General features: G+C 37.3%; 1 protein-coding gene across 1 annotated transcript in view; it reads left to right on the top strand.

The window, feature by feature from the left end:
* The window catches only part of NDUFAF5 (NADH:ubiquinone oxidoreductase complex assembly factor 5), a 162,349-nt gene that overhangs the window by 42,464 nt on the left and 107,444 nt on the right, over positions 1-12,441 (top strand). Inside the window, exons 4-5 of the mRNA XM_053712132.1 lie at positions 5,014-5,061; positions 5,172-5,275. Of these exons, the coding sequence (XP_053568107.1) occupies positions 5,014-5,061; positions 5,172-5,275 (152 nt within the window). The remainder of the gene's footprint in view (positions 1-5,013; positions 5,062-5,171; positions 5,276-12,441) is intronic.

The raw sequence follows: 12,441 nt of genomic DNA, 5'->3' as shown, positions 1-12,441 counted from the left end.
CTTCTCCTCATAATGATTAACAGTGCTAAAAAACTAATTCCTAGACATTCGAAGTCTAGCACTCCCCCTTCACTACAAGAATGGCATACCCAGACTTATGACTTGTTGAGATTAGAACGCTTCCACTTTTTAAAATCTGACAAGCAAGAGAACCACCAAGAGATGTTGGACCTATGGGACGGCTTTAAACTTTAAATGAGATTGGCCCTGATATTAACAGCGCAGTAGTCACTCCCACTACTTTCTCAATTTGCGTAGCACTCCTTCCCCCCCCCTTAACCTTTTCTGAATAATCTAATATGTCCAACCCACCCCCCCCTTTATCTTCTGTTCCCTTCTCCCCCCCTATTTAACGACATGAAAGAGGAGACATAGTCGGGAAGCATGATTCTCTGACACACTGCACCTTAACATCGCACTACCAGCATGCATATGCTCCCCTTTCTAAAAAACGTTGCATGACAGTACTGGCGGTGCTAGGTTTTTTCTTACGGCTTTAACTATTTAATGTGATGTGGGGTGCTGGCAATTGTTTGATCTGTATCAAATTGTCGAAAGTTATAACTGTATTTATATGATCCCACGTGTCTCTTTTCTTTATTTCTGTATTTTTTGTGATTATCAATAAAAATCGTTGAAACTCAAAAAAAAAAAATAATAATACATGAAATAACTAGCAAACTATGTAACCTGTCAAACACATACATATGCCTGTTCTATTAAAGACATACACCCATACCTCTATGGTTTTGGAAAACAACAGGTTAATTGCTGACGTCACCTATATTAGCATTACAACACACTATTTAAAGTGTCATGTAATTTAATCTGTGATGTAATCCCTAAACCCCACAAAATCGCCATATTGTTTTGTGTTAATTGTGAGGAAAATTGTAAGATAGCGATTAGGCGTTGCTTTTAGGAGATAAAGATTTTGAGTGTCAATCGTATTAACGGGATAAGCATTTAGGCTCATACATTGTTGCAATCAGTGCTGCCATCTAAGCTCAAAAGTGTATAAAAAATATAGATGCAGCACTGCTTGCCTAATAGTGCTTAAAACGTGCATGCTCATGAGCCTACCTTGGTATGCTTTTCAACAAGAGACAAAAAATGTGATAATAGCATTTTTTTTTTCCAAATAGCTTACTCTGTCTGAAAGCATAACTTTGAATTTCATGTAGCTTTTAAGCCACACCTCCCAACCATCTCGCTTCCTACCTGTTTACTGGTTTTAAGTAACTGACTGAGCCCTGCTCAGACACACCCAGACACTTACCTCCCAGACATGCTAACAGATAACCTATTACTCCGCCCTTCCCATGTGTACCCCTGCCCTCAAATTACTGGTGGGCCTTTACCCACAAACATTTAATCTGCCACGTCCTGGAAATCGTCTGGCAGATGTTGGGAGCTATGCTTTAAGTGCATGTATATCCCTGTACCGTAAACATATTGCAGTGTTTAATGTTTTACATTTTATATGTACTCTGTGTTGTAATCTTACCCCTTGAGAACGTACACTCCATTCCAAGCTGTAACAAGACCTTATTCATTTCTAGAGGTAAATTGTGTTCACTATATTGTGTTCTGTAGTTTGCAGATCTAGAAACCAAAGGGTTAATAACTGTTGCATTATTATTATTAGCATTTATTTGTATAGCATTGCAAATTTCCGTAGCCGCTTGCATCAAGCAAAAATAGTAACAAAACCTTGTCATATAAATAGGACATTAAGCACTAAATAAATCCTTGCTTGAATGATGCATTCAAAGCAAAGATTATCCTGAGAATACTTTGCACATGCGTTTTTAAAATATTATCGGCTAGATTACGAGTTTTGCGGTAAGAGCGGTGTGGTATTAACTTGCACGTTATTGTCACCGCTCACTTTCCTACAGCGCTGATATTACAGGTTTTCATAAACCCGGCGTTATCAGGCAAGAAGTGCGCGTAGAGCAAAATTGAGCTCCATACCGAACTCCAATACCAGCGCTGCTGAAAGCTGCGGTGAGCTGGTTTTACGTGCTTGTGCACGATTTCCCCATAGACATCAATGGGGAGAGCCGGCTGAAAAAAAGTCTAACACCTGCAAAAAAGCAGCGTAAAGCTCCGTAATGCAGCCCCATTGATTCCTATGGGGAAACAAATTTTATGTTTACACCTAACACCCTAACATGAACCCCGAGTCTAAACACCCCTAATCTTACACTTATTAACCCCTAATCTGTCGCCCCCACATCGCCGCCACTATAATAAACATATTACCCCCTAAACCGCCGCACTCCCGCCTCGCAAACACTAGTTAAATATTATTAATCCCTAATCTGCCGCCCCTAACATCGCCACCACTATACTAAATTTATTAACCCCTAAACCTAAGTCTAATCCTAACCCTAACACACCCTAACTTAAATATAATTAAAATAAACCTAAATAAAATGAATATCATTAACTAAATAATTCCTATTTAAAACTAAATACTTACCTGTAAAATAAACCCTAAGCTAGCTACAATATAACTAATAGTTACATTGTATCTAGCTTAGGGTTTATTTTTATTTTACAGGCAAGTTTGTATTTATTTTAACTAGGTAGAATAGTTACTAAATAGTTATTAACTATTTACTAACTGCCTAGTTAAAATAAATACAAATTTACCTGTAAAATAAAACCTAACCGGTCTTACAATAAAACATAACTTACACTACAATTAAATAAATTAATTAAATACAATTACCTAAATTACAAAAAAAAAACACTAAATTACACAAAATAAAAAAAGAAATTATCAGATATTTAAACTAATTACACCTAATCTAATAGCCCTATCAAAATAAAAAAGCCCCCCAAAATAAAAAAAAAACCCTAGCCTACAATAAACTACCAATAGCCCTTAAAAGGGCCTTTTGCGGGGCATTGCCCCAAAGAAATCTGCTCTTTTACCTGTAAACAAATGACAAACACCCCCCAACAGTAAAACCCACCACCCACACAACCAACCCCCCAAATAAAATCCTAACTAAAAAAACCTAAGCTCCCAATTGCCCTGAAAAGGGCATTTGGATGGGCATTGCCCTTAAAAGGGCATTTAGATCTTTTTCTATTGCCCAAACCCTAATCTAAAACTAAAACCCACCCAATAAACCCTTAAAAAAAAACCTAACACTAACCCCCGAAGATCCACTTACAGTTTTGAAGACTGGACATCCATCCTCAATGAAGCTGGGAGAAGTCCTCAGCGAAGCGGCAAGAAGTCCTCAACGAAGCCGGGAGAAGTCTTCATCCAAGCTGGCAGAAGTGTTCATCCAGACGGCATCTTCTATCTTCCTCCAGACGTCATCTTCTATCTTCTATCAGCCAATCGGAATTAAAGGTGAAAAAATCCTATTGGCTGATGCAATCAGAATGCGAGCTCAATCCTATTGGCTGATAGTGGCGGCGATGTCGGGAGCGGCAGATTAGGGTTAATAATTTTATTTTAGTGTTTGCGATGCGGGAGGGCCTCGGTTTAGGGGCTAATAGGTAGTTTATGGGTGTTAGTGTAATTTTTAGCACTTTAGTATGAGTTTTATGTTACAGCTTTGTAGCGTAAAACTCATAACTACTGACTTTAGAATGCATTACGAATCTTGCGGGATAGGCTGTACCACTCACTTTTTGGCCTCCCAGAAAAAGCTTGTAATATTAAGTAAGTTAATTTGCGTTAAGGACAAAAAAGTGTGGGTTGCCGTAAACCTGCAAGACTTGTAATAGCAGCGGTAGTGAAAAAGCAGCGTTATGAGCCTTAACGCTGCTTTTTCACTCATACCGCAAAACTCGTAATCTAGCCGTATATTAGATGTTTAAATATTATAAAATTAGGGTAAAGTTAATGTTCATAAAGCAGAGGACGCCGCCATATTGTAACTTAGGTTACAATGAGGCCAGTTAAGAACGGCTATAAATGACTTACTAGAGTGTGCAACCAATGACTGTGTGGAACAGAGCTGTGTCTGCACTTGCATGTTTAATATGAATTGGAAAGCCCACAATATTCAGATTTCAAATACAGGAAATAAGAGCAAAATAAATAATGAAAGTACAAGTTGTTTTAATACATAATTAATTACGTAATTAAACAATTTATATCTATATTTTGAGGTGTTTAAAGGGACACTCAAGTCAAAATTAAATTTTCATGATTCAGATAGAGCATGCAATTTTAAACAACTTAACAATTTTCTTCCATTAACAAAATGTGCAGTCTTTTCATATTTAAACTTTTTCAGTCACCAGCTCCCACTGATCATGTGCAAGAATTCACAGAATAAACGTATATGCAGTTGTGATTGGCTGATGTCTGTCACATGGTACGTGTATGCATTTGTGATTGGCTGATGGCTGTCACATGGTACAGTGGGAGTGGAAATAGACATAACTTTTAAAATTGTCAGAAAAAAATCTACTACTCATTTGAAGTTTAAGTGCTATTGCTAATTTCTAATCCTTGTTTTCTTGCTATTGTTGATTATGCAAATCTACTGTGTTTACTGGTCCTTTTAAAAGGCAAGCTGAACCCAATTTTTTTTCTTTCGTGATTCAGATAGAGCATGCAACTTTCTATTTTACTCCTATTATCAATTTTTTCTTCATTCTCTTGGTATCTTTATTTGAAAAGCAAGAATGTAAGTTTAGATGCTGGCCCGTTTTTGGTGAACAACCTGGGTTGTTCTTGCTGATTTATAAATTCACCCACCAATAAACAAGTGCTGTCCAGAGGCTGAACCAAAATTGTCTGGCTCCTTAGCTTAGATTCCTTCTTTTTCAAATAAAGATAGCAAGAGAACGAAGAAAAATGTATAATAGGAGTAAATTAGAAAGTTGCTTAAAATTGCATCCTCTATCTGAATCACGAAAGACAAAAATTTGGGTTCAGTGTCCCTTTAAGTTGATGACATAGGTAATTCAAGGTACATAATAAAATATAAAAAAAAAACAGAATTTATATCAATGTTTTACTTGTATCTGCAGGAAACAGTTGAAAAGCTCTTTCAAACAGATCTGTCTGAGAATTCTTTGGTAAGATTGTTTTTATTTAATATCAGAAACATATCACTGAGATAATAAAATCAATTATGTATGCTTTGATGTCATATATTTTATTTTTTTCTTGTTCTCTTTAATTACAGAAAAATACAGTGCAATCTGAAGTTCCAACTATCAATGTAATAGCTGATGAAGAATTCCTTCCTTTCAAAGAGAACACTTTTGATCTTGTTATGAGCAGCTTAAGGTAATTTTATAAAAATGTTAATGAGTAGAATCTATTAACGTTCTATCTATAATTTTTTTAGTATAGTTTTTGAACACTATAAGAGTGGTCGTATCAATTTGATTCAGCTGGGTCCTAATGGCCATTTTATTAGAATCCATACTCCTTTGTATTTCTCTGTGATAGGCCAGCTAACAGAAGAGGGGCATGTCTTTGGCACAGTGGTATAGGCCCGCCCACACACATATCTGTGTCTTTGTTTGTGTGTATGAATGTATGTGTATACACTCACCGGCCACTTTATTAGGTACACCTTGCTAGTACCGGTTTGGATGGTTGTACATGAAAATCCTAGTAGATCAGCAGTTTTTGAAATACTCAAACCAGCTCATCTGGCACCAGCAAACATGCCACGTTCAAAGTCACTTAAATCCCTTTTCTTCCCTATTCTGATGCTCGGTTTGAACTTCAGCATGTTGTCTTCACCACATCTAGATGCCTAAATGAATTGAGTTGCTGCCATTTGATTGACTGATTAGAAATTTGTATTACCAAGCAATTGAACCGGTGTACCTCATAAAGTGGCTGGTGTGTGTATGTATGTATATATATATGATATATGTGGACGATATTTTGATTCTGTGGGAGGGAACAGAGCAGGCACTTTTGAATTTTGTGTCCATCCTTAATTGGAATGATTTAAATATATTTCTAACCTGTAACTATGATTGTAAGAGCATTAGCTTTCTTGATCTGCTTATTAGTAAAAGAGAAAATGCTATTGTAACTGAGGTATATCGGAAGCCTACTGCATCTTACAGCCTTTTGTTGGTATCTAATCACCATCCAGAAAACCTCAAAAATTGTATCCCATATGGGCAATTCCTAAGATTACGTAGGATCTGTACAGATGACTATACTTTCAACAAACCGGCTGTTGAGATGGTTGGTAGGTTCCATGAACGGGGCTCCTCTAGGAGATGTGTAAAAAGAGCCCTCTTCAAGGCTAGAAACAAGAAAAGAAGGGATCTTCTTTTCCAAAACAAACAATCTAATATTGCTATTGTTGACACCAAGATTAGATTTATTATGAAATTGAATTCCCATTGGGGGAAAATAAGAGCTATTCTGCAAAATAACTGGCATTTGCTGTCTTTAGATCCTGTTTTGCAAGAATATGTAGGCGATTACCCCCTTATGTTGGCACGGAGGGCTAGTAATCAAAGACTTTCTAGTCAAAAGTGAATTTAACCAAGTTAAAAGTATTAATTGGTTAGAAACACATTCCCAAAAAATTGTAGGCTGTTCCCCCTGTAATCACTGTGTTTGCTGTCAATTTGTCAAAAAGACTAAAGCTTTTGAAACTAGTACTCACAAAGTTTACAAAATTAAATATTTTATTAACTGTTCTACTACAGGTGTGATATATCTTTTATCATGTTCATTTTTCTATATAGGAAAGACCTATATGGAATTCCGTTCACGTATAACAGAACATTGAGATGATATAAAAGAATTTAATATTGACAGTCCAGTTGCAAGACATTTTGCACAGTACCACAAGTCTAAAATTTATGATTTAACTTTTTTGTTGGCATTGAGTCAGTAAAGTCTAGTAGAAGAGGAGGAAACATTGATAAAATCCTTTTGCAAAAAGAAACAAGATGGATGTATAACCTTAAGACTTTGTCCCCTAACGGGTTGAATGAAAAATTGGAGTTTGCCTCCTTTCTAAATTAACTTTTCTGTAAATTTATATATTTCCAACTGTTCATGTACAATAAGCAGTATGTCTGCTTCCCTCCATTGAGGTCTCAACAGTCTGTGAATATTTTTTTGTGTTCATCTGATGTATATTGTGTTAGATATTTTCGAGTACCAGATACAATTAATTTGCCCCTGTTTTATTTGAATATATGTAACACTATATTAATGTAACGTTTTGATGTTACTAATGTATAAAACCAATTATGGTAGTATTGCATAAAAAGTCTATTGTTTTTATCCATGATACCCTGTTAAAATTAGGTTGCAAGAGACGCTGTTTTGGATTACTGAAATATAAAGAGAAAAGGCATAATATGCAGACCGCATAAGTGTTGGCTTTAGTGTAACTCTGTAATGTTCCTTTAAGAAATTTCAGTATTTTACTGAGCCCATGTGACATTTGTATCCAATAAAAAGCATCCTTTACGGGGTTACGTCACAACCCGAAAGAAGCTCCTTGCGACCATGAGAGCGGAGTGAATCACGCACAGGGATGCGTTGGTTTGTCGCTACTTCACCTGTTTGGTGATCCCCTCTTCACCGCAATTACCCTCTGTGGCTTGTACAGATTCCTTGCCTTTTGGAACCCTGCATGTGGATAAGTATACATATGACCGTTACGCCTTCACACTATCTGAAAGTGCAGTACCTATGGTTCTGTGAGTGAATATACTATGCATCATCTATTCTGTGTCTAAACCATTGGCAACAAAAGTGAGTGCACCCCTAATTAGAAATGTCCAAATTGCGCCCAATAAGCCATTTCCCTCCCCGGTATAATGTGACTTGTTAGTGTTACAAGGTGTTTTAAATTTGATGTTATCGCTCTCACACTCTCTCATACTGGTCAATTGAAGTTCAACATGGCACCTCATGGCAAAGAACTCTCTGAGGATCTGAAAAAAAGAATTGTTGCTCTACATAAAGATGGCCTAGGCTATAAGAAGATTGCCAAGACCCTGAAACTGAGCTGCAGCACAGTGAGGAAGACCATACAGCAGTTTCACAGGACAGATTCCACTCAGAACAGGCCTCGCCATGTTCGGCCAAAGAAGTTGAGTGCACGTGCTCAGCATCATATCCAGAGGTTGTGTTTGGGAAATAGACATGAGTCCTGCCAGCATTGCTGCAGAGGTTTAAGGGGTGGGGGGTCAGCCTGTCTGTGCTCAGACCATATGCCACACACTGCATCAAAATGGTCTGCATTGCTTTCGTCCCAGAAGAAAGCCTCTTCTAAAGATGATGCACAAGAAAGCCCGCAAACAGTTTGCTGAAGACAAGCAGACTGGATTACTGGAACCATGTCCTGTGGTCTGATGAGACCAAGATAAACTTTTTTTGGTTCAGATGGTGTCAAGCGTGTGTCGCGGCAACCAGGTAAGGAGTACAAAGACAAGTGTGTCTTGCCTACAGTCAAGCATGGTGGTGGGAGTGTCATGGTCTGGGCCTGCATGAATGCTGCTGGCACTGGGGAGCTACAGTTCATTGAAGGAACCATGAATGCCAACATGTACTGTGACATACTGAAGCAGAGCATAATCCCCTCCCTTCAGAGACTAGGCCGCAGGGCAGTATTCCAACATGATAACGACCCCAAACATACCTCCAAGATGACCACTGCCTTGCTAAAGAAGCTGAGGGTAAAGACTGGCCAAGCATGTCTCCAGACCTAAACCCTATTGAGCATCTGTAGGGCATCCTCAAACGGAAGGTGGGGGAGCGCAAGGTCTCTAACATCCACCAGCTCTGTGATGTTGTCATGGAGGAGTGGAAGAGGACTCCAGTGGCAACCTGTGAAGCTCTGGTGAACTCCATGCCTAAGAGGGTTAAGGCAGTGCTGGAAAATAATTATGGCCATACAAAATATCGACACTTCTGGCCCAATTTGGACATTTCCAAAGAGATGTACTCACTTTTTGTTGACAACAGTTTAGACATTAATGGCTCTGTGTTGAGTTATTTTGAGTGGACAGCAAATTTACACTGGTATACAGGCTGTAAACTCAGTTCTTTACATTGTAGCAAAGTGTCATCTCTTCAGGGTTGTCACATGAAAAGATATAATAAAATAGTTACAAAAATGTGAGGGGTGTAATCACTTTTGTGAGATACTGTGTTTATATATATATATATATATATATATATATATATATATATATATATATATATATATATATCTCACAGATGCCTCCAACTCATGTTTCTTCATTCATAAGAACATGTTTGAAATAAAAATGTTATTATGAATGAAGAAACATGAGTTGGAGTCATCTGTGAGCTAAATAAATCTCTGACTACCACTGGTTATAGAAAGTATGCAAAGCCAAACTGGATACCTACACACACACACATATATATTTTTATATATATATATATATATATATATATATATATATATATATATTTCTAAAACCTGAGCCCTTTTAAGTTTTTTGTATTTTTTTTTAAATAATCTTTATTAACCCCTTAACAACCAAGGCTGTGCCTGGCACATCCTCAGTGGTTGGGAGCTTGCGGGGAGGTGGGCCGTAGCGGAATTGTATGGGATGTAGGGAAAGGGAAAGGGGGGTGAATACATTTTAAGAGTGGGATCTGGAAGGGGAAGGGTGGTAGGCTACTGAGGGGGGGGCAGCTACACTACAGAAAATTGGCTTTATTTGCTAAAAATGGCAAAAAGGTAGAGGGAAGGAGGGTTAGAGAGCTGTTTAGTGCGATCAGGAAGGTTGGGGGCTAAGGGGGGGGGATCCAACACTGCAGAATAAATTAAAAATAAAAAAAACTATATATAAAATAAAAAAAAATTTTAGTACTAGTAGACTATCTGCCAGTACTTAAGACGGCGGTGACTACTGTGAGGTGGGGAAGGGAAGAGAGCTGTTTAAGGGAGGTCAAGGAGGTATCAGGGGGTGGGATATGTCAAGTAGGAGGTCTGATCTCTACACTAAAGCTAAAATTAACCCTACAAGCTTCCTAATTAACCCCTTCACTGCTGGGCATAATACAAGTGTGTTGTGCAGCGGCATTTAGCAGCCTTATAATTACCAAAAAGCAATGCCAAAGCCATATATGTCTGCTATTTCTGAACAAAGGGGACCCTAGAGAAGCATTTACAACCATTTGTGCCATAATTGCACAAGCTGTTTGTAAATAATTTCAGTGAAAATCCTAAAGTTAGTGAACAATTTTTTTTATTTGATCGCATTTGGCGGTGAAATGGTGGCATGAAATATACCAAAATGGGCCTAGAGCAATACTTTGGGTTGTCTACAAAAGAAATATATATACAATTGAAGGGTTATTCAGGGATTCCTGACACATATCAGTGTTACAAACGCTAATTTAACAACAACAAAAAAAAAATGGTTTGGAAATAGCAGTGCTATTTGTACTTATTTCCCTATAACTTGCAAAAAAGTAAAGAACATGTAAACATTTGGTATTTCTAAACTCAGGACAAAATTTAGAAACTATTTAGCATGGGTGTTATTTGGTGGTTGTAGATGTGTAGCAGATTTTGGGGGTCAAAGTTAGAAAAAGTGTGTTTTTTTCCATTTTTTTCATCATATTTTATAAAACAAAATTATAGTAAATTATAAGATATGATTAAAATAATGGTATCTTTAGAAAGTCAATTTAATGGCGAGAAAAACGGTATATAATATGTGTGGGTACAGTAAATGAGTACGAGGAAAATTACAGCTAGACACAAACACAACGCAGAAAGGTCCTTAACTGTAAGAAAATTGAAAAATGGTCTGGTCACTAAGGGGTTAAATGGATTTTATAAATTACTAAACATTTAAGCCTTTTTACTGATAACAGGGTGCATACCCCCCAACTGTCCCGATTTTCGCGGGACAGTCCCGATTTTAGGGGTCTGTCCCTCTGTCCCGACTTGCTAGCCATCTGTCCCAATTTGCCCCAGGCATTTAAAAAAAAAAAAAAAATTATTATTTTTTTAATTCTATTGGGCCCATACTCAGAAGCAGCTGTCTTTGCTCTCACAGGGTTAGATACCTGTTAGATTCCCTGTGAAAAAGGAATGGTGTGTGGGTTAAGCAGGAGTAAGAAGGCTGTATACACTCTGACCACGGGTAATGGTGACCTCTCTAACCTACCTCTGGTAGTGATGATGTCTAACCCCTGATGATAATACTAGCATGCCTTCAGTTTTATACAATGAGCAGTGCTAATACCAGGGTAACAAACAGTGGCAGCCGCAGACTGCCAGCTAATGTGCTTGCCAACCCCAGGACCCCATACAATTAATTACAAATACCCATATATGATGTAGTGTTTGTGTCTATCTGTATCCATAACTGTGAGTGTGTATCTGTATGTACAGGTTTATGCTATGTAGTGTGTGTGTGTCTGCATGTATAAATGTAAGCTATGTAGTGTGTGTGTGTATCTGTATGTATAAGTTTATGCTATGTAGTGTGTGTGTGCATGTATAAATGTAAGCTATGTAGTGTGTGTATGTGTATCTGCATGTATAAGTGTGTATCTGCATGTATAAGTGTGTATCTGTATGTATAAGTGTATGCTATGTAGTGTGTGTGTATCTGTATGTATAAGTTTATGCTATGTAGTGTGTGTGTGTCTGCATGTATAAATGTAAGCTATGCAGTGTGTGTTTATCTGCATGTATAAGTGTATACTATGTAGTGTCTGTGTATCTGCATGTATAAGTGTATGCTATGTAGTGTGTGTATCTGCATGTATAAGTGTAAGCTATGTAGTGTGTGTGTATCTGCATGTATAAGTGTAAGCTATGTAGTGTGTGTGTATCTGCATGTATAAGTGTATACTATGTAGTGTCTTTGTATCTGCATGTATAAGTGTATGCTGCATGTATAAGTGTATGCTATGTAATGTGTGTGTGTCTGCCTGTATAAGTGTATGCTATGTAGTGTGTGTGTATATTCATGTGTAAGTGTATGCTATGTAGTGTGTATATCTTCATGTGTAAGTGTATGCTATGTAGTGTGTGTGTATCTGCATGTATAAGTGTATGCTATGTAGTGTGTGTGTGTATCTGCATGTGTAAGTGTATGCTATGTAGTGTGTGTGTATCTGCATGTATAAGTGTATACTATGTAGTGTGCTACTGTGCATTTTTGCTGACTTTAAAGGCCAGAATTTAGAATATTAATGGGGAATGCAGAGAGCAGTTTTAAAGAATTTATTATTAAATGTCCAATTAAGATAAAAATATTTAGCAATGTCTGTGCAAAGGATAATTAAATACATAGCTCACATAGCCATACCAATGGTTTGAGCCTTTGTTTGATTTGCTGCCTAAGTGTATTAAAATCTATGAATTTATTAAAATTTTTATTTATATTACTTTGGCCTTATGAATTTTTAAGCCCCGCCCACATATATTTTTTTTGCGGGGGGGTGTCCCTCTTTTGAAT

The sequence above is a fragment of the Bombina bombina genome, chromosome 4, assembly GCF_027579735.1.
Source record: "Bombina bombina isolate aBomBom1 chromosome 4, aBomBom1.pri, whole genome shotgun sequence".
In the NCBI taxonomy this organism is placed as follows: Eukaryota; Metazoa; Chordata; class Amphibia; order Anura; family Bombinatoridae; genus Bombina; species Bombina bombina.
The sequence above is the reverse complement of the archived record's forward strand: the minus strand, read 5'-3'. Positions and strand labels throughout refer to the sequence as shown.